General features: G+C 37.6%; 1 protein-coding gene across 4 annotated transcripts in view; it reads left to right on the plus strand.

Annotated features, from left to right (window-relative positions):
• Positions 1-23,990, plus strand: part of LOC139106572 (atrial natriuretic peptide-converting enzyme) — a 65,654-nt gene that overhangs the window by 26,488 nt on the left and 15,176 nt on the right. For 2 of the 4 annotated variants that reach the window (XM_070663455.1, XM_070663454.1), the window contains exons 2-11: positions 6,028-6,142; positions 14,983-15,043; positions 16,729-16,846; positions 18,538-18,771; positions 19,069-19,322; positions 19,463-19,741; positions 19,890-20,278; positions 21,219-21,343; positions 21,552-21,678; positions 23,157-23,305. In XM_070663455.1, coding sequence (XP_070519556.1) covers positions 14,991-15,043; positions 16,729-16,846; positions 18,538-18,771; positions 19,069-19,322; positions 19,463-19,741; positions 19,890-20,278; positions 21,219-21,343; positions 21,552-21,678; positions 23,157-23,305 — 1,728 coding nt within the window. In that variant the 5' untranslated portion in view covers positions 6,028-6,142; positions 14,983-14,990. Of the gene's footprint in view, positions 1-6,027; positions 6,143-8,040; positions 8,819-14,982; positions 15,044-16,726; positions 16,847-17,600; positions 17,705-18,537; positions 18,772-19,068; positions 19,323-19,462; positions 19,742-19,889; positions 20,279-21,218; positions 21,344-21,551; positions 21,679-23,156; positions 23,306-23,990 lie in introns of those variants that run through there. The other 2 variants (XM_070663456.1, XM_070663457.1) reach the window with 2 other exon arrangements.

Genomic DNA, 23,990 nt, shown 5'->3' on the forward strand with positions numbered 1-23,990 from the left:
GGATACCGGATGAAGTTCCGCGGGGCTCGTACAATTTTGTAAATGTGTTTGATAAGCCGCGAGGTAAGCAGAGGAAATTTTGTAATTGCCGGAAGTATTAGCGTAGGCGTATTAGCATATTGAAATACGCGAGGGAGGATTACTCTTCAGCGTCGTCGTCGCGTGTCGATCATTGTTCGTTGGAACTTATCGTATTTCGGGACTATTTTCACTACGAGAGCAAAATTAAAATCAATGTCCTTCCGTCGTAAGTAAAGTAATAGTTTTGGTAAGCCTCAAGCGGAAAAGAACTCCGTTATTTCGATATTATGACAGTCGAACGACGGATCAAAATTCACTTCGGATCTGTGCCTCCTCGTTTCGCTTCTGAATGCAAATTACGCGCGAGGTGTCGTCTTTGATCGGGTATTTTTGCTCGCGAGAACTCCACCTGCGGTCGATCGGCTTGTAGTAAATTGATACCGCCTTGATGCGGAATGTTATTTCGCACGGTAGAGCTCGGACCACGAGGTAGAAAAGATCAGAAATCCCAGAGATATACGAGGACGCGTTAACGAGGTACATTACTTCGACGTCTACGAGGAAAAGAAGACGACCGAAGGGCCGCCGCTTTTACCTTACCTCACGGACGGAAAACGATATTTTATATCGGACCAGTAACTGGCACCTGACTCTCGCGCCTTTTCCTCCTTAGATGGGTGGGACGAGCAAGCGGGGAGAAAAAGGCTGGCGAGATGGAGATAAGAAACGGGGAAACGATAGAGAAAGAGAGACGATGAGATTCCGGAAATATCGAAAAGAAAGAAAGGGATATACGGTGAGAATTAACTCGAGGTCACATCGAGATGCTCTCTTCTATATTCGCTGTCTTGTTCGCCAGCCTTTAAGGGCGCGACGTAGGATTGTGCGTATAGAAAGGCCGGTGCCGGCGTCTCCGATTGTTTTTCGATATCTCGTGACCGTTCCCCGAGTCCAACGCGGGCATAACTCGGGTTATCAATTGCCTAAGATCGAAGTAAAAAAATAACAAGTGTCCGACGGGAGTAGGTATAACGTGTAATCGGTAATTCGTTTCAAGGTTTGTCTCGCCTTTTCAAGCCCGCGCGTAGCTTCGTTATTGCTAGGACAAAAAAATACGAAGTGAGTTAATATTTAAAAAGATATTCTGGTAAAGTTGCGTTTGGATAAAATAGTTATCGACGCGTGTAAAATTTAGTTCAGATTTACAGATTCTATTAATTTAACTTGTATTTATCAATTATATTAATTTTATTTCTTTTTTTTTTTTTTTAATATAATTTATATTATTAGATATACTTACACATATTATGTAATACGATATGTCCAGTTTCCATAAATCTTATATAATATTGTTAATATATTTTGTTCCTGTACAAAAGAGTAACAGCTGAAACGTCGTTATATCATAATGCAGGTATACCTCTGCATTATGATTCTTTCTTATCTCTGCTCTCAGGGGTTTGCTGATACACGCGCGCGTGTACATAGACACGCGCGCGCGCGCACACACATAGGCGCATATCAGGATAAATTGTAGTATACGGGGGAAGAAGAATATTTTCCAACGTTCGCACTTTTGCGCGTCTCGCAGACTTGAGACTCTTACCCTAATCCAAGTAGTGCGTTGATCTCGTAAACGGTGCTGTACGACCGCACCAAATTTGCATTTCGGGGCGCAATCCTCTTGCCCTCTTTCCTCCGTCCTTCCAGCAGCCATCTCGATGAAATAAACCGCTCGATAGTCACCTTGCGTACCGATCCCACTCACGAATTCGTGGCACGCCTCGCTCGCGATAGGGGATGAGAATCGTGCAATTTGTCGCGGAGCAGATACAAAGCGGCGCGTATTAATTAAACAGGTGGGTTCACTTGGCGACAAACAAATTCATATTTCTGCATATTACGTATTCTAAAATCCGCGTAAACAGAAATTGTAATATATCGTCAATCAGGTTGATAAATTGATTGGCGACTGATTACATAACGTCACAGGTGTTCTTTGCTGAAATTTTACTACCCGCGTACAACAACGTACGGTTCTGTGATTTAATTCTTGAATTTATATTGCGATTTAACGATTTAAATAGTGCACGTATTCGTAAATGGTAGAATCCAAACCATTATGCTAAATCCTTAAATGCAAGAATCATTAGCGAGATCATATCTTATGCAGTTACTCCCGTCGACGTGTTCCGTGGATACGAATGTCCTTAATGGCCAAAAATATTAATGTCACTGTATACGAATTATAGCGTAACGGTATTTTATAAGATATTAATTTTCTTATTTAGTAGTTTTATTTCTTATTAATTTAATTTAATCGGTTATTAGTTATTATTAGATTTGAATAATAAAACAAGCTGCACGTATTGCACAGTTATTTCTAAAAATTTCGCGCGAAGACGAATTATTATATAAAATTTTTATTCATAAAATAAAATAATGTAATATAATTACCAACTCAAACGGTTATTAATATTATGTTCGTAAACGTATCAAGTGAAGTAAAGGTTAATAAAATTAAACGATGAATAAAAAGGTCCATTAAACACTATTTTTTTTATTTTTAGAGAAAAATGACGTTGTAATACATTATATGTATATTTTTAATATTACTGTTTAAAATGTTGAAAAAAGAAAAAATTACCGCGCACAAAAATGCATCAAGATTGTGGCAATAAATGTTAATTTAATGTCACTAAAGTGAAATATTATTAAATCAAGGTTGTTAAATATGTAGCAAAACGCGTTAAATTTAGATGTTTAATTTGAATCTTCATAGATATGGCCACCTGTTGCACGAAAATATCTCTGTATTGTATACGCAAACTACTACTACTTCCATATACTCTCTTACCTCAGATCGAGTAATCTTTACTTATGTTACACTTAATTCTCGAAATGCGAAATAAAATAACGTACTAGTTACGTGTAACATTGCAAATATTTAACGCGTTTATCACACACAGTGTCTGTTCATAAAATAAATATGCATATAATGTTATTATAATATGTAAAATAATAATTAAAAACACTAAAGAATAAAAATATACATATAAAAGAAAATATATTTCATATAATTAAAAAAGAAAAAAAATCTTTGTAATATACAGAACATGTATGCAGTTAAAAAAAATTCATTTAAAAATTATTTAAAAGTAACGAATAAAAAATCAATTATCTTGAACAATTAATTAAATTGTAATAAACTTCTTAAATTAAAGATTTTTTATCGTTATCAATAAAAACGTTTTTGCGACGAGAGAAGAAAATTTGTTGAAGTTGCAACGGTTTTTTTTTATTTTTTTTTTATTTTATCTCGTTTATATGTCTGTCGAGTTTGAGCCACGTACATTCTTTATTCAATTTCGACGTTTCATGAATATTTTACTTCATCAGAAAAGAATAATCTGTTCAAAACAATCTCTAAATCAAATAAAAAAAAAAAAAAAAAAAAAAGCTGATCAGCTCCGAAAATCAAATATAATAGTATACAACAATTTTTAGTTAACTTAGTTTCCGTAGCCGAATCTTCGAGTAACATTGATGCGCGAAATAAAAAGGGTTCGGTTTTTCTGATAGATTTTAGTTGGATTTATAGCCATTCGGAATACAAAAGCGAATTATCTCTTTCAACTTCGGATACGCGGAGTTAGTTGACGAGTTCTGATATATACGCGTACGTCCAGGTATATCTATAGATGGAAGTGAGCGTAGGTGATACGATCTAGGGAGAAAAATCACCGTCCGATCTCGCCCCCATCAAGTTTTAATCTGTCCTCGAAGAGGGCGAATGAGCGCTGAAAATAGAAAGAGAATGAAAGGTAATTTCAAATATTTTACCGATTCTCTATGAGAATTCATTCCGCGCGCAGCTTGCTGACAGTACGATTATTTTCTGGAGAGGAATTCAATTATTCTTTTTGTTTGTATAAGCTTTAAAGTTATCGGAAAATCGTGGAAGACGGATAGTATTTCAGCGCGGAACAAATCACCGACCGGAAATCCGGGAGCTATTTTGTTGAATTAAAAAAAAAAGGCCTTAGGCGAGTCGCCGCATTCATTGCGGATAATCGCCTAATTGCACTGTCGATAAACGGTTGAAAATGACTTTCTTTTTCAAATTCTATCGATTGGCATGTAACACGTATATAGTGCGTCACTATTAATTATTGTCAATTAAAAAAAAGAAATATTTTTCAAATTTTTGCGAGTTACAACTGGAACGTTTGAACTGCAACGTAGAGAAACAAGTAAATCTCTAAACGTACCTCTACATTGCACTGGGTGTTCGTTTTTTTTTTTTTTTTTTTTCTTTTTTTTTTTTAATTTACAAACCAGATATCATTCTTTTCCTCTCTGATTTTATTTTACGCACAAAAATGCTCGCGAAAACAATTCGGGCGAAACGATACTCCGGATTTCTTTCAGTGTTAGTGTCGTAACACCCAGAGGATATGCTTTTGCGGTAAGGAAGGTGAGCTTTCCCCTGAATAGAGTCCGACGTCGTTTGGACGATCCGTATAAATGTGGGGAGTAACCGATATACACGCGCCGCTGGGTTTAATGCGGCGGAATCAGTCGCCAATAATGGAATTTACATCGGTTAGAGGGGACGGGGGTGGACGAGCGAATGAAGGGAATGAAACTGCCTCTCTTTCCGCTGTACAACATAACGCGATGTAATCTGGTATCGCGCGATGGACGCGAGGCCGCTGGTCCATGCACCCATTTGTGCCGGCACCGTGGATTTGGATGAATCGATATCTCTACGACTCGGCGCTCTTTCTCTCTCTCTCTCTCTCTCTCTCTCCTCCCCTTTATCTCTATTTCTCTCTGTCTCTCTTTATCTCTGTCTCTCTTTCTCCCTCACATCGAGCCGCCTCGGTGCGCCGATAATCCCAACCCCTGCTCCACTTCGTCACTTCGTCTGCGTTGTCCCCTTTCAGTGGTAACGGCCAGACTATCGGAGCCAGGGCGCCGGCTAGTCTAGTCAAATAAAAGTTGGAAGTCGTCTAGCCCCCGTTGAATAACGGGCGGACCGTCCACTCGATCAATTGGGGGGATGCCAAAGACGATGGCACTGTTATACAAAGCCAATATTTTCGCTATTGCCTTGATATTCGACTCGGCATTAAATATCTTCGGCATTTGTAGCTGCTGCTTCTGGTTACCGTATACAACGTCGATACACAAGCTGGATAAAATCAGAGCGGATAGAATCGAGAGAGGCGGCGCGATCGAAACGTTGAATAAAAAGTTGTATCGAGAGTCGAGAAGGTTTGATAAGATCCTCGAGAGTCACGTGGAGTTTCCTCGGTAGTATTAGAACTAAAATGTAACACGTAATCGAGGGTGGCTGCGTAACGGGCCTTTTAAAATGCGCCGAGGCTTCCGGTGGTAGTATCCCAGCTTTCGGGCCTATTTGTCGCGCGGCGAACATTTATTTCGCTCTCTCAGCTTTGTAAATCTTACTCGGGAGCGAGCCGTCCGTCTTCGGTCCTTTTTGCGCTGCTCTCTACGTCGTTCTCCCGCTTTTCGTTTCGCCCACCGTCTTACCTTATCCCTTTATTATACCACGGCTTTTTTTATTTTTTTTTCTTCTTTTTCGACGACTCTCTTAGTGAAGAAACCTCCGGTCTTGCAACGAGATTTATTACTCCCAATCAATCATCTGAGCTGAGATTGTCTTAGGCGCGGAACATTGAACCGTGTCCAATTATGGGGGGAGTTAATTTTTCATGCGAGGATAGTGATCTCGATCGTTACGCTGGCGCTGATTTTTTAGAAATGACGTAATTGTGTTCTTACATGCGGTTTAGAACAACAACGTTATGTATGATGTATGTTAAAAAATGTATTTAGAAAAAAAAAAAAAAAAAAGGGATTTATGTGTCTTAACTTTATAAGAGTTTTCAAGTTCGCTCCCGTCATCGCGCCCGTTTAAATGCAGAAGTTTCGCAACTTTTCTTATAACACTTTTAATTCTTGTAACTCTTGTTGCAGATACATGTATTTGGTGACCTTGCCGATGACGTATATCAGCTCTCGCGCCAGTTGGACGAGGAAGGAGCGCGCGTTTGTACACCGCGTGTTTAAGATCGAATCGAACGTCGGTCGGGTAAGTAAAGAAACCAAGAAGTTCTGTGATTTACAAGAGCCATATGGACGTAATAGACTACAGCTTAATAGAACGCGAAATTCCAGCCGCGCAGAAATGACCCAGATTTCGTTTCCACAATATTCCACGCCTTGTTATAGCGGTGTATCAACATTTTTTGGTTCGCATTCACGGCGGCTGGCGCCGTGGAAGTTAAACAGTCACGCTCGCGATCGGGTAATCGATTCATCAAGCGATATTTTCTTAAATTACCTCGCACTCGTAAATTAAATTCCGCATCTATCAGCGTGTCCGATCGACTGTCGACGTTGTCAAGAAGAACGAAGAGCCCGGAATCTCGTCGATAAGCCTTATCGTTGGCTACTTGTAAATGATCCCTTTCGCCAGCGGTTTTTTCAATAAAATATTATAAAAAATCCGTGACAATCGTTCACCTTGGCGATCGAAGAACCTCCAGGAAATACAAAAGGAAGACGCGTTCGAAGGTTAGCGAGAGATTTTCGAAATAAAAAATTGCGATTTTGTCCTGATAAGCTTGTCGATCGTTTTGACAATAGTGCCTCCCGATGAAGGATACGAGGGCGCGAAAAATCCTCGCTGGAACTTTAAATCTCAGCGAAGAGACTGTAAATGTTGTTGAATTATGCTCGCTGTGAATGTAAGACTACTCGTGGTAGTAGAAACGACATCTTGTCGTCAGTATAATTTTTTAAACAGCAATTCCCAATGCCGCACATATAAATGCTTGCGCTTTTGATCTAATACTATTTACGGACGTTATACCGGCTTCCTTTTCATACAAGACATTTAATCATTTATTATTTCATTCTAATTAGACTTAATTGCAAGGAGTTCTTATGCTTAACTAATTTGCTTTAATTGTTGTGCCCTCAAGGCATCTCGAGCTATTCTTTCATTCCTTTCATCTTTTCTTTTTCTGTTTTTTTTTCTTTCTATTTTAAATGATTATTATGAGTTTGAAAAGTGGAATATCCTTTGGTATTATATGAGAAGAACATCAAAATGATAGAAACAATGCAACTGCTGAGAGAAGAAGCAAAATAATCGCAGTATTATCTATAAAAGAGAGGCTTGGAAGAGATTACAAAGAAGGATTTATTCTTCAAACGCTGTTTCATCCCTTTTCAATATGATAACGTTGATCAGAAAATACTTATTCATATGTTGCTTATTAGAAATACAGTTAAGCGGGATAGTTGCAAATATTGAAAAAGTTCATACGCCGGCAAACAATTTATATTTATTTCTTTTGCGTTTCGTAATCTAGTCCATTAATTTTGCCATCGAATTTATTAACATTAAATTTAATTTAATTCCCTCCATTTGGTTCTCGTTTCTTAAAAAGACTGTTTACGAAATGTTTCTCGTTTTACGACCCCGTTGTCGGGAAAGAATCAGCTTGAAACTTGGAATTGATTTTAAAGGGTAAACGAAAAGTGCCGCGGTGAATCTGTGACACCCCGTGTGACAAACCGCCGTTGTCCCGACGGGCGTTTTACCTCTCTCTAAAAGGACAGTCGAGCGAAACCGTCTGCAAGCGATATAAATCCAATGAGTGAAAGAAATTGTCGCGAGCGTTATTGTTAGCGGAGAAAGAAGCGAAACGGCAGGAACAGAGTTCGCGATGAAGCGAATAGAGGCGAAACTTGCTTTTTACCAAGAGAGAAAGAGAGGGAAGGCGAAGGAAAAAAAAAAAAAAAAAAGAAAAAGAAAAAAAAAATAGATAGAGGGTGAAACGCGAAAGGGAAAGAGGGAGAGAGGAGACTGCCTGTGCGCGAGTCCTGGGTGGTAAAACGGGGAGACGAAGAGGGTCGTAGAGGACCTGGAAGGGTGCCTAGGATACGATGCGGTGGGGGTGGGTCGGGATTGGCTTTTCGCGAACGTGAAACTCAGTAGTACGCTACCACCCACGCACGTAGTACGCACGTTCGCTCCACGTGTGCTCTAGAAATTATCTTCGTACTTCACACCTTGTACCGCGTGCCAATAACGAGAGTTTTTTTTTCCCCTCCGAGCGATTCCTCTTGCGCGTCTTAGTGGTGGAGCAATTTGTAAGTATCATCCGGCTGAAAGCGATCGTGCTTGTCGCCTCGAAAATAGAGAAGATTGTCGGAGGATCGAACTCGTCGAAGATAAACAGCCGATGAAAGGTCTGCGACTGTTAATTTCTAATACATCTGGGATCGTCAAAAATGTTACGTAAAGAAGAAACGGAGCGAACGGTTGGTGTTTTCGCGACAATTACGAGTACCATCGTCGCGACGTGGGGCGAATGAGGGATTTCTTATCAAGGAAAACACGCACGAGGACATCGGCGAGACTAAGTTAAAGCACCGGGTGAATGCCACGAGGCTCAGCGAAATAGAAATCGGGCACACCGCAGAGAAATGCGCCCTCAACAACGTAATTATCTATTTCACATATCGGACGCGTGACTTGGCGGCTCGATATTAATTTTCGGTCGATTAACGAAGATGTAATTGAAAGCCGCGGCAATATGTTCGTGCTAAGAAATATTCAAAGCAACAAATCCACGCGGAACAGAGAATTTCTCGCATCGACAATAGCAAGACCGCAAATTTCCTAGGACGCGACGGATGCAGGCCTAAAAAAGTAGAAAATAAGATCGAGGACTGTGATCGTCCACGGTACAAGGTATGTTTTTGAAAAGATTAAGATTGCTTTAAAAAAAAAGGAGGGGGGAAAAGATACTGTCAAACTATTACATTCCAAAATTCGTTAAAATAAATTTCTGACTTTCTAGTATATAAATTAAAAAAATATTTTTTTCTGCATAATTTTATATATTTATTATAAAATCTTTTAATTTGTGTGATGCAGCGCATATTTTTATATGATTCAATATCATTGTGATTTTAAAATCGACACCGAATGTGGGAATAAATCCATCTTTTCTAAAAAATATGATTTATCGGAGCTTCGGCGTTCAATGAATAGTGGCTTATCAATTGATTTAAATATTAAGCGTATCTGGCATTTATTTGAAAAATATTATAAAAAATATTGAATGTATATATCTAAACTTTATTGCGTTGGTAATTATCTCGATTGCAGGCTATACGTAACTGTAATAATTTTTTTTTTATTATTGTTACAACGTTCGCAACTTATTATATAAAGTATACGTTTTATTAGATAATTTTAAATTTGTTTTATAATATTCTTTTAACTATTAATAATCGTGAACATTACATTGCTTCGATTTAATGCTTTTTTTCCTTTCTTTTTTTTTTTTTTTTTTTATTAAATCAAGCACTTTATCCCTAAAAACAAATAATTGGCTTAACGTCGTGACTCTCGAACGGAAATTTCATTTATCACATTTTCGTGATAATATATTGCACGAAATGAAAATATAAGGAGCATAAAATGGATATTACTCACGTCTTAGTCCATCCCTCATCTTTTTCGGCAAGCTCTTCTGACACGGTTATAATGAAATAGGAGATTTTACCCTTAATTACGAACCTAGTTTACAGCAAATTGTTTTCATAAAAAATTGTAATTGGCAGAAATATGTCTCTTACGGTTTAATAATAAATGAGTAAGGCAATTAATAATCAACTTTAATACATTGCTGTTACATTGCATCGCTTGAAATGCAGCTTCAATGACAAACATCTTTGTATGAAAAGAACTTTCCTATGTGCGTATCACACGTAGGTAGATTCAATTTTGCAAGTAACTAGATAACGTTTGCGGTTATCCCAACGCTGCTTGAGCGTTCGTCTTCATTAAATGCAAAGGCGCTAATTGAATATTCCCAAGAAACGGGACACCGTTACCTCGCAAAGTGGAAAATAAGCGTAAAAGCCACGCGAAATTTCCAAATAAAATCTTATAAGTCTTACGGTTCTTTTTTTTTTTTTTTTAATGTTTATTAAGCTAAAGATTGCAAAGATATCAAAATAAATCGTAACGTAATAAATACTTTATATGCTAATTAACAAACATATATATATATTTTTTTTAAATGAAATAACTGAAAAAGCCATTTTTAAGTAATTAATGTTAATAATTAATTAAGAATGTTATCACATTTTTATGACATTGTGAAAATATCCCTGACATTCTCACGGCGATGTAAATAAATCATTCTTGCCTCAAAAGTAAAACCACGATACAGTTACTTCCACGGGCCCGTTTGTCTTCGTTGAAGCTATTTCGAGATTCCGCGTCGCTTAAGGCAGACGCGCGGCCGTAGAGCTTTTCGCGATGGGCATTTCTCTCGCTAGAAAGAGCACGTAATCGAAGAGCGACGTGGCTCTCTCTCCGCGGTAAGAAAATCAATGTTATCAAGAGGGTTTCTGGCCGAGAAGAGGAATTAAGTGTCGAGTGCTCCGTGCGACCTTACTTGAAAACGATTTAATAAAAGAGCTGTTTGATTCGGTTGCTCGCGTATTCTGTGATTTCCGTAGCTGGACCGCCGTTTCAAATCTTTCTCTCTCTTTCTCTCTCTCTTTCTATATATATATACTATATGTATATCTCTTCCTTCCCCGCTTTTCTTTTCTAACGGACGATGAACATCCGACGTCAAGTTTCCGCCGTGCATGATTTAAGCGAAATGGGTTATCACACACGATGTGCCTGGACTGCGTTTTCGCGCACGACCGACAGTCATGTATAGATGCACACGCTATAAATACTAAAATAACAGATTGATTTATGATCTCACGTATCTCCCTCACGTATCTCTCTCTCTCTCTCTCTCTTTTTTTCCCCTTTTTTTTTTCCTTTTAATTTTCAGAACATCGAGGTGATATTCCGTAACGCAGTTTGCTCCGTCCGCGAATGAAATATACGCGCGTGTTTTTCCCTTTGCCGATAAATTAAAATTTTTCGTTGACACGTTTACAGAATATCTGATGTGAAATTGATATTTCGTATGCAAGAGCCCGATACGTTTGCATTAATAATTATTGTAATTTTCTCCCTGATATTCCTCGCTCTCTCTACCTCCATCTGCCGTAGTAACGATTATCATATTTATTTAATTAAGAACCCGCGCGGGAACAAAACGACAAGTACGTTTTAGTAATTTCTCAATCGGCTAAGTTAAAATTTTTTTTTCTTTTTTTTTTCGCGAAGCACAACGTTGTCACGCACGTTGAAGCCCGAATTGGAAGACGTTTAATTTTTCTCCGGCGCTGGCTCGCTCAATAACTTCAGCTCGATCGTCTCGACGTTATACGCGATAGCCATTACGTGCCATTATCTCCGAATGTGGGCGAAGGACCGAAGGATTTGAGGATTTTCTCGTCCGGCGTTGTCCCGCTATGTACACAATACCGGTGAAAAGGATTCTTACATATGTAAAGAAATTGTGAAAGAGAGGAAGCGCCGTGAAAGAGAGAGATAGAGAAAAAAAAAAAAAAAGAAAGAGAGTGAGAGAGCGGACGAAAAAGTGGATCCGCGAGGAAAAACGGGAAGGCCGACGGCAAGAACGAGATATTTTGCAGACGCGAAAGCGAACGCGTTCAATACGCCGGATTTTTACACATATGCATGCACGCGCTTACGCGCGTCGCATTTGCCCGCGCGGACCGAATCCCGAACGGCTGAATGAATTTTGAATGCGGCTAAATACGGCAGTGATATATCTACGAAATCGATAGCGGCGTGTTTTCGCGAGAAATGGACAAGCGTATAAACGGATATGCAGATGGCTATCGGACGTTCGAAATTTCCGGCGATGGTAGCTCGCTCGATTGGTAGCCAGTAGGGCTTCACCGGCCGCTCCGATGGGCTCTTCTCTTGGATAAATTCGCGATAAAGCCGAGGGATTGCCGCGATATTTTGGGCTTCAGACGTCCGTTCAGCGTCGCGAAAGCATCGCCGCGTTGAACACGTCGGAAACACGAGTTGAATTTAAGACCCGTAATTAATATGACGTAACTGTGATGTGTATACATATATACTTTAAACGCTAAACAAGAGCGTCAGGGGGAGAGATGATCGGAGTACGAGTATATTTGTATTCCTCTTGTATACACGTCATTTCGGATATATTCATGGCGTACCGATTGGAGCGTATCGCAAGCTATTTGTTTCCGCTGCACGCTACTTGATTCATTTGTAAGCGTTTGCACGAACCTCACAAGCGCTTCATCAGGTGTATCTTCATCTATTGAAAATGGGACGGTGATTTGCATATTGAACCGCAGAAGGAAAAGTCGAAAATGTATACGTTGCTTTGGGATTTAGCGGTGGAATAAAAGCATTATTCTCTTAATTATATTTCGAGATAATTTCCGTTCAACGCGTAAAAGTCAATATTACTACGTTCTCATAATGTTCTTAATATTAATATTGATAATAATTTTTTTTTTCTTTTTCTTTAATAATTTTGTTATTAAAATTATTTTAAATTAGTTCATTTAAAATTAAATGACAAGGCTTTTTAAATTTTAATTTCTATGATTTTAATATAATTTAATATTTTTATGTGATCTCTCTCTCTCTTAATTTTTATTGTGTTTTTTTTTTTTTTAATTATGCTATTAACTTTATTTCGCAGAATATTATAAAATTTTCAATATTTTAAATATTTAACTTATTTTTCACTTTTTAATTCAGACATTGATAAATTACAAGATTTTTTTCGCCGCTAGAAAATTTTTTGAAAAGATTGCGAACGTTATTCTATCAAACCGAGTGAATTAATTGAGTTTGTGAGAAAGTCCGAGAGAAGCTTTGCACAATATTGTCAACGATATAAATTGATTCAATCTACAAGATAGGAAGAAACGGCACTAAGACGGCTTCCATTGTACGATATGATTGCGCCAAGTCCTGGTTCAGAACACACTTTTCTCTGATTTGATATTACATTCTGTTTGTACAAAATCAGTCTTGAATTTTTACACAAAAATGTCTCGTACTACAATTTATTTCTCTACGTAATTAGTTCTCTAAATTATTTTCAGCTAAGCTCGTGTAATATTTTTATATTATCTTAATCATATCACTTTGTACTTTACATTTTATGTTAAAGATGCAGAGGATACATGTAAATTGGCAGATATTGCGCTATCGGGTTCATCTTGCAAATCGATAAGAGAATTATCTTCATAGTAGACATTACGTACACGAGACGCGAAAGACACGTAAGAGAGATGTGAATTAAACGGAGATACGTTAGAGAGAGGTGAATTTCTAATTAGAGCAACTGTCCCTTTAAGTGAGATTTACTGTGAGTGCCGCGTATTAATTAGCTGCTACTAGTGCTAATTAAACGAATTGTTTGCCGATTCCCTATTGTCGAGGGATTTCCTTTGACGACGATAAGGCGCATGATAATGTACACGCTACATGCCTCGCGATATACATATTTTTTTTTCTTTCTTTTTTTGGGATCTACGTGCCTTTTTACTTAGAGATTATTTGATTATTCGCGTTGCAATCGGACGCGACCGGTAATTTCATCAAAATGCAAGCCCCAATGTAAATACAGTTAAACATCAAACACAGACATTCGTCCACTCGTTGATAACGTAAAATTAAATTTGCAAGAACGATATTTGGCTACAGCATATCGCTTCACTTTTGAAAGTACGGAACTGCGTTATCGGTTATTTGATATTAAATGTAGAATTTATGTTTCTATTTAATATTCAATATTGCACGTGCTATATTGATTGTGAATTACGGGGTTTTAATGGGAAATTGAAATACATTGTAACAGTGAGATTTGATGTGTTTACGTGCGTCTTTAAAAGAAAATGATAAAGATGGGAAACGCCGGAATGCATCAATCGCTGCGCTTTTTCGTTCTGCAAGAATTTAAAAAAAAAAAAGAAAAAGAAAAAAAAAAGAACAGCTGGCACGAAAGGAACAATTCGAATCCGGCGTGTTTCCATTATCTTTAAATTTTAGCACTTGATATTTCTTAGCGTCCTAAATAAAAATTAAAACAATGAAAGTAGTACAGTGATTAAAAAAAAAAAAAAAATTACAGCGCGACTGACTTATATTTCTACTCGTAGCAAAAACTGTGTCCCGGCTTGTTTCGCGAGCGGTAAAACGAAACTTATGTGACAGATGATTAAATTTGAAACGGAAGCGTATGTAGGATGGTGTAAATCGATCCCGGTTGCAGATTGAGGACCGGATAGAACCGAGTCTCTCGATCAAGTATGAAGGACTTATGTATGCACACTGAGATATACGGACATGAAAGGAAATTGAATATCGCTTTCACTTGACACACGGGGAGGTAAAGCCGAAGCTCTGTCATCGTTTACAAACCGACCATTTGGTTAAAGGGCCAATCTTGTCGATCAAAGCAGCCACGTGCGCATGATGTCGCATTTATATCGATTTGAAACCGCATATCACGTAACCGATATGCCGGCGCATACGATTGGACTCGTTCGTCACGCTAAGCGATGCCCGTAAAAGCCATTTGACGAACAAAAACTGATTGAACGAAGTGCGTCGCCATTAAAATAATAAACATTTATTAAAAAAAATGTTAATTATTAATACAAGTATACGTTATCTAAAATTTTATTTGGAATTCATCAATCATGTTTATTGAGAGCAAAATTTAATAAATAGTTTAAACTGTAATAAAAGTTGCATAAATATTATACGCAATTAACGCGCTGTAATATATGATTGACAATTTTAATCTTGACGTAATTACGTAAAAGTGAAATTTTTCTTTAATTATATATATGTTTTATTTTATAAATCATGCTTGTGACGTATTCAAAAGGTTAAATTATATGTATAAATAATCTAATAAATATTTCTTTTTAATGCATCTTTTTTTTTATTTCTTTTTGTTTCAGAAATCAACATGTCTGGCACGGAATCATGCGATAACAACGCGAGCCCAACATGCCGGCCAAGGTAAGAGAGTTTTGACGTAACTGCACTAATCTAACACCGATCCGCGCACCTTTAAAAATTCCAAATAGCTCTACTTGCATTTTACTCACGTTAAAGTGAGACGCGTGGAGCTTTAATTCGTTTTGCCGTCCATTTCTCGCCGGCAATTTCGGCTTATGCCTTGATAATGAGAGTGCCATGAATTTTGTGGAAAGTATAACTCTTACGCGGCACGTCAGTAATTAATTTAGCGTAAGCACAGCGGGATATTTAATCAGACGAGGCGAGTTAGCGGTTCGTCTCCTTCTCTCTCTCTCTCTCTCTCTCTCTCTTTCTCTTTGTCCTAATTAAATAACAACTCGCAGAGCATTAATTATAATAATACAATTATCCGAACTTAGTGCGCGAGAACTGTGGGCAGTTACGAGCGTGTGGATGATGTACGAAATAATGTATATTTTCACTGGAGGGACAAACTTCGCGATAGTTATTGCGCGGTAACGAATGCCGTATTATGTCACGCCACTAGGAAAACCTGTCACGGTTATAATATTCCCGCTAAACCGATTCAACCCGCGAAAAGCGGTAATGAACCCGTCAGCTGCCAAAATAGAAATGCAAGTCCGGGTTACACAAAAATCAATTTTTTTTTAATTTTTAATGGAATTTTTTTTATTCATCTCACGAAACGTGAGGATTCAAATGTGATATTTCTGGAGCCAGGCGTGTTGTATGCGACTAACGTTACGCATGTCTTAACTTGTAACAAGTTTAGTCTGTGTATTCACAAAAATTAAGTAAAAGGTACAGTTTGTTATTTACTTATTTTTATTTAAACGTGTTTTTTTTTTTTCTTTTGTCAAACATAAAGCAATTAGAATTCAATAATAATTATAAACCTGTTTGCGCATGTTACGTTTTACAAAAGTACGCAGAACGTTTTATCATTTAAAACGTGGAATATTTTCGCGTGGCAAACATATTGTAATCGTATCGAATATTGCACGCTATGAAAAGTTGTAATTTCTCGAGACTGTGCAGCGTTTCCCACATTAACAGTATGCTCGAAGTCAATAACAAAGCTTCGACCGAACCTGAGGTATTAGCTTCTATGCCATAGCTTTTGCTAATCCGGACTCATGGACGGAATTTGCAGTTGACCCGAATCCTCTTGTGGAAACAAAAAGAAAACCGAAGTTAAAAACAAAAATAAACGAAAACAAAAATCTGACAGGGAATGAGAAAATGAATAGATGAATTATTTAAAGGAGCACTCACTTCGGTTTAGCAAAGAAATTAAATGCCAATTAATGGCCTTTCAAATTTATTGTACACATTTTATTATCTTAATTAAGTCGTTTCTAATCATTTGTATATGTCACAGCATAATGGATGCGTTCAGGAGGAAGAGCTGCTTGTTGCTTGCAACGGTTGTAAAAATCATGAATCTAATTAACGTATTCTTTTAATCTTGGCCGAGTTTAAAGCCACCAATCAGATCCGCAAGTTTTATAACAGCTGCAAAAGTAGCACTTCTGCCGAACGCGGCCAATGTTAAATATGCATTTGCACGTGCACAACATAAATACCAAAAAAATGTTTGCCGTATTTTAAAATTATTTCTAAATATGTTTGAGGCACTAAACAACAAAACTATGAAAAAACAGCTAAAAATATAATTTATAATAATTTATTTAATACTTTAGGGAAAGCAGAATTCATAGCATTGATTTGCCAACCAGAACTTCTCTACTTCCGCAACCACCACGCATCGGAAATGATATACCACCGCCAATACCACGTCGACATTCTGCCACGCCGGCGGTAACGAATTTTATTTGTTTTTAATTATCTTTGCGAATTAGAATTCTATTTAAGTTTGAAAGTAATATTTTTTTAAATTTTTTCTAGTGTTATAAACTGTTTTTTTTTTAATCAAACGTAACATTTAACAAATTTTCTAACATCTATTTAGTGACATTCCGAATAAAACATCTTACTCGACATTCGAACAACGCTAATTATACATACACATATTTATTCCGTAAACTATCATAATACAAAGTTATATACGTTAAAAATTGAGAGATATCGAAGAGAAAATTGCAAAAACAGCCAATGGAGAAAAGGAGATGACGAAGCAGAAGATTCTAAAAGGATTTTCGAACTTGGTATCTCCTCTTCTCCTCCTACACAGGTAAGTTTGGAAAGTTACCACATGGTCGGCAGCCCAGCCACATAATCTCGACACCTTAAATCACTGCCGACTAAAGCCCGGTAGTTAGTGGTGCGCCGCTACTTTGCAAATTAATATTAGTGGATGAGAAGAATGTTCAACAAAATTGGAATTCCGGGCCAAAAGGCTCGTATGGAAAACGGTCGTTGAAAACACACTAAAGTATTTTATTTTCTTCTTTTTTTTTCTTGCAATAATTGAATGTGTACGATAGCTTTAAAACATTTTAAATTTACAGAGAATATTATGCGCAAGAGTTTGAATTAATTTTCTTTTACTTGTATTTATCCGATAAAAAGTGCAGTATAATTTGAAATTTTTTAATCATTATTGATTTGGCAGAAAAGAAAAAGTCAAAGATCGAAATTCGACCCTGCGATAAGTACATACACACGTGACATCTTCCACACACACTGGGAACACACAGCACGAGATTCACTGACACCGCAAGTATTAATTAGTATTTTTATAAGCTTGTTCTGTTTAATTTTTCAAGAAAGGATTAATGTGCAATATTGCAGTGTATTAGTCGAAGCTTTGTCATTTTTTTTTTAAATAAATTTTAAAGTTATGAAGATACTCAGAATTAATTTTAAAAGTTCAGCTACAATCATTTAAAGTACTCGGGATATTAAAGTCTGAATCACATGGAGAGAGGTTGCCGACGATGAATGCTGTTTGAAGCTAATGAACTTACTTTACGTGTGTCAGCAAGGCAGTTAAACTTGATGTTTATCTTCGAGCGATGATAAGCGTTGTAACTTTGCGCGTAACTTTCACGTCAATTTACACAAATCATATAGCTCGTTGCCACTGAGAATTCTCATTACGAAGCGATATAGTGTTTACCCATCAAATTACAGATTTGTTTGTTCAATGTAAGTATAAAACTTTTTGTCTACAGCAAAATCTAACCGAAAGCTGTATGTCTGTTGAGTAAAAAATACGCAAAAATAAAGAAATAATACGTACGCACACACATCCACAAATACACACATGCGCGCATATACACGCACACAGCTGCGATAATTATAAATTATCGATAATAATTTATTTATTAATTTTCAGTGTATTTTATTATATTTCCTAATTTATGCTAATGCAATTCTTGTACGACAAGCGAGACTGACAATCCGTAATATATTTCGTTATATATTTAGACGTCTACTTTTTCTTAAATAACAAAGCCTTGAAATCTTGTTTGCGCAGTCTTGCGATTAAAATAAAAGTACAAAAAAAAAATAGAATAAAATAAAACGTGCTTTTGTTCTTGGCGCAGGTTGCACCACCTCCAATCCCGCTGAGACCGCCGGCGATACCGAAACGAAGTAAGAACGAAAAACCCATTCCACTGCAACTTACAACCAGGCAAAGTAATCAAGTGATTTCTCGTAAGACGAATGATCCCTCGTCCGCTCCGTCATCAGGAATGCCCGCCACGTGGACTAACGTGGACTCGACGAAAAAGCTTATAAACTTGGACCCCTTCAGAAACCAGAATCAGGCATCGCAGGTTTTATATAAATTCTCTTATTATTTTTATTTAAAATTGATTGATTTAAAGCTTGTACATTAAAAATAATGTAATCATCAATATCTCTGATTAAGCCGATTTAATTAAAAATTGATTTAATGCTAAAGCAAATTAAAAAAAAAAACAAAATTAAACATTTACATGAATATATTACGAGTTTATTTATTAAATATAAAAGAATAAACACGAGAGGTACCGTATACGTTATGCCAAAATGATTTTATTCGACATAAAACTTAATTGTATGTATGAATTTTCGATGAATTACTTGTGCAGGATTACTTGTTGAATTATGGCGGAAAGGATTCGCGGGAAACGGAAAGAAATAACGATTTTGTGGCTAATTTCGAGCAAGCGAATTTCCAGGAAGAACGTAAGCTCGCGCAAAACTCAAGCTTCGAGGAATTGCAAAAGGTCTCTATGGATCTCGAAAAACGGCTTCATGAAAGAATAATTAAAAGTGCCGAAGCAAAATTTAAGGATTCAAATGATCACCAACGACAACAAGATACAGTCTCACAGCACAACAGGTAAGAATATACAATTATTATTGTCTTTGTGTCTCTTAATGTCTTTAAAATCTTCCTCAAGAAAATAATTCTCTAATAATTAAAAAAAAAAAAAAAAAAAATGTTCTCAACGAAATTTTCTCTCTCATTCTCTCGCGCAGACACGAAGTATCCATATTTCCGAAAGAGAATGATAACTGCGAGCAAAGAGAATCGCCCGAGAGTAAACCCAGGGAGGATATGACGTTGTCGCAGAGAGAGATCTTTCAAAAAGACGAATTAAAGTACACAACGATTTTGACTTCCGGCCGCGAGCGACGATCGAAGTTCGAGGAGTTGCAGGCGGCTTCGAGAAACCTGGAGAGGCGTTTGCACGAGGACGACGATTATCGTCGACGTCAAGAGATGGAGAGACGAATAAGCAAGGACAAGCCACTCAGGTACAACGTGCCTTCGTGCAGCTTCCTCCTTTAACATCGTCGAATGTCGATTCACAGAATTTCGTAATTCGTGCGTTTGAAAGTGCTCGTAAACGAATTAATTATTAGCTCTCGCCGGAAATATAATTGTACGACTCGTTGCACATAGGTATGAGGACTTGGAAGGTATTCCACATGACTTCGATAAACGTCACGGCGAACAAAAAGCTTTGGAACAGCAACAGCAGCATCCAGTAATGCGGAGCAAATATGAAAGCGACATGGAGAGAGCGCGGAACATTCTTCAGCATAATCTGAGAAAGGAGCGAGTCGTCGGCAGCAGCGGCGGCGAGAAACTCGAGAAATTGCCGAAAGCAACGCAAACGAATCTACCACCTCCCTTGAGCACCATTTGTCAGAGTCCGGTACCAAAACCTATCAGCGTCCGGCAGGACAGCAACGTTTCCTCAGACAGTTTCAGTCAAACCAGCTCGCCCAGCTACACTAGCAAGACAATGGAAGCTCCCCTTCTGCCGCACAAGCATGGAAAACTCCCAGGTATGTTCAAACTTCAGCCAAGCTTATCGGACACCTTATGAGAAATGTTACTACTAATGAAAAGTCAGTGAGAGCTAAAAAATAGTTTATTGATCACGTCATCTGTTTTACGTTAAATATTAAAAATAAATCGGATATATGTATAAGAAAAATAACTTTCGCGAATAGTGATGCGGTTTCTCTAATGAATTTTTCTAGTAGACGTATTCAGTTATATTCGTTTTCGGTTTTAATTAAAAAATTGTTTTTTAAGCTCTCGCGTATCTGCCTGTGACGAGATAGGTAGGACACATAATTTTTCTTTTACTTTGAAGCAATATTTCAAACAATACTGCATAATTCTTTAAATATTTAACGCAATTTATAATTATAATTAAAAATTTATCTCTGGGTTTTATTGAAGTTCCATCGTATAAATGATGATAATGTTAAAATAAAAATGTGACACTTTTTCTTTCTCTTTCTCTCTCTCTCTCTCTCTGTCTATTAATGTCGGTTTATCTTTGAAAATTAAATCAGATTGCAAGAGATCAAAATATAAGTAAGGTGTGTTTTGTGACGTGTTTCACGATAACGGGATGCGTTTCACAAATTGAAATTTCTTCTTTATATTCTGTTTCTCTCGCGAAGCTCAAGGTATTTTCTTGAGAACGACAAATAAACGCCAAGGCAAAACGCGACAACTGAGACGAGAAAGCTTTTTCTGTCCCAGCGTCATCTTGCATTTTCTTTTTCTTTCTCCCTCTCGTCACTGTGCTAAAGTAGTTTGTTCGAGAGAAACAGGAAGTGGGAAATTTTCCACCGTGAAATTCATAAAAAGTTCCGTTCGCGAGCACTCCGTTTCTCTATCTCCGATTTCCAAAACTCGTGTCACGGAAGACAGTCGCCCGGACAAAGTTACAACAAAAAGGGTCGATAATTGGCTTTTGACACTTTTCAGACAGAGCCTTGGTGTCGGAGCCTGATAGCTCATCCGGCAGGCCGATAACGAAGTCGACGAGCACGCCGGCCAGTTTGCAGACCATCGTCAGGATGCACGGGAATAACAGTTCCTTGCATCACAAAGTAAGCGCTTAAACGTAACGTCATTTATCCCAGCACTTAAATGCGAAGATATGCCACTGTTTCTATTTCCCGTGTCATAAAAAAAAATATATACATTTGAATTTCGTACGTGTAAACGCAAAACTTTGCGTCGTACACGCCGTTACTTCTTGCAGCGTATATTTTTGTTAAAATCATGTATTCTTTTATGTACGATATGTCTGCTTAGATAATCAGAGACATGACCGGCAGCCACTACGTGACAACGGGAAGATTACGTTTCAGATTCGTCCAGGTGCTACTTAACGCCGTCGCTCTTTTGGCCATCGCCGGCGGGTTAGCCGCATACTTCAGAAGTGAGTGTAGCATTTTTCTCGATCAATTCTTCAATTATAATTGATATGTTTTCGATGGTACGCGACCCAATATCGGCAGCCGACATTTATTTCGATTCACTTAATCCGACGTTATCGAAGTTTAAAGAGTTAAAGCTCTTAATAACGTTGAAACACGCCGGCGTCAAAAAATGTGGCCGCTTATTTTTTTCGGCCCGATATAAATAATGTAGGTGAAGCTGAAAAATATCGCAGTGCAAATAACGAGGTGTGGTATTTGACCGGAATAAACACGCTTGTTAAACGGACGCTTTAATATGCGTGCATGTGCAACAACGAGAGCTTCGCGAGACCGAAAAATCAATAGCGCCATGAATTCTAGTAATCCGACTGATTTCAAATGTCAACGTTATCTCAGTAACAAACAAGATATGTGCCGCGGGGAGCTCTTTCTGTTTGCGAGATTTAGAATCTCGCACCTTTTATTTTTATATTGAACAAGTATTATATCACACGATGCGGTTAGTCGAGCAAGGTACAGTAATATCTGTGTTAACGGAACGATTACATCGTGGTTTAAACCGTGAATGCCGAGGTAATTTTAACAATTATGTATCGCGCATACTTTCATTTTTACGAGAACGCGCGATACTAAAAATCTTTACCTCAGTAATGTTGGGCAATATTTCAAATATTGGTAAAACTGGAAGCTATCACAACACGCGCCCAGTTTTTCAATAATACTGATATTATATCAGCATTACCTATCATTATGTTGCTGAATTCCGATATTAATAAATCAATTAGATTCTGAGAACTCTCGATGTACATTTCACGAAAGAGATTACAGAAGAGAAAGAACGTACGTAATTAATTAACGCAAATAGGATGATTAATTGAAATAATTAATTTGAGTTTGGAATTTGTGTACCTACTCTTGTACGTTCGTTAATTTCCTTTTTATAATATACGTGCATGTTACGAATTCCTTTATAAAAGATAAAAGCTGTTTGACGTATTAATGTTTCTAGTAGCGTAGATAAGTAGCCAATTATTTTTATTTCTGATTGATTATTATGTCAATTATTAAAAGAAACTCGCAAGAAGATATCGGTAACAATTTTTCACCTTTTTAATATTTAATTTAAATTACGGGATGATATTATTAAGTAATATCACGATACCTCGCGCGTCTGCGTTTGACATGTTAATAATTGCAGACGTTCGTAATGTACATATTCCGTTCACATTTTTTTCTTTAGACACTCGGATTTTTAACAAAAAAAAATATATATGTGCATATATTAATATTTCTTGATTCAAATGTGACAGACTTGTAAAGATTAATATGATGAATAATTCAATTTATGTTTCTTGATAATTTAATCGACGATAAGCAAATTAATTACAAATATACTTTCACCGATAGTATTAACTAGCTATTTGTGGTGATTTTTCGTCTTATCAATATTCATATTTTTTTTTTTTTCATTAACCAGCACATCCTGAAAACGACCTCGCACTTAACAGAAGCATGTACACGGCTGTGATCCCGATACCTGAAAGTACGAACTTTGTGATCGAAGACAAAAATCCGGAACCGGGGGTGTGTCTGCCCATTATTGTGAAGTTCTGCAAGCAGCACAAGGTAATAATTGCAACCCCTATTCGTCGCAAAGGGGAAAAGAGCTCGTTCATTCTGCCATTCACGCAAATCCGCGTCCTCGAAGCGTTCGAGCATTATAGCGATTTACGTAACGGAAAGCCGCTTATTCACGATGATACATATTACGCTTTTCTCGAAAGAGGCACAGTCACCTTCCAAGAATTTAAAATAATTTTATACGCGGAATGTGCACATTGGAATTCGCCCCGGTATGCAGCATTGTAATCGTGACACTTGTGTCCCTCGGCGCCGGCATACCGACGAATAAGAGTGACAACGTTACTTTCTCCCTTCTGCGGCGAGGCGTCCTCGTGGGCATTAGAAGCACCCGTCGGGGGTCGTAATTCCGATGCTTTCGCACCCCCTGAATACATTTTCCACTAACCGTTTCTTTTCTATCCCGACGGCCTGCGCGACGAACGGCGGTACGTTTTAAAATTCATAAGGCATTCGCCGTGCAGCCGTGCGTTCTGAATTTTTCCGAGTACACGTGTGTCGGTACCCACACATGAAATTGAACGGTACGCGACGATAAAGACATTATTAATCGTCATTAAAGAATTTAATGGAACGGTCGTAACGTCATAATGGCTCGCGTGATCAAACATATATTGCGAATTATTAAAAATTCACTCGAAATTTCGGCGTTATGATTTAACATCGGAGA

The sequence above is a fragment of the Cardiocondyla obscurior genome, linkage group LG11, assembly GCF_019399895.1.
Source record: "Cardiocondyla obscurior isolate alpha-2009 linkage group LG11, Cobs3.1, whole genome shotgun sequence".
Taxonomy (NCBI): domain Eukaryota; kingdom Metazoa; phylum Arthropoda; class Insecta; order Hymenoptera; family Formicidae; genus Cardiocondyla; species Cardiocondyla obscurior.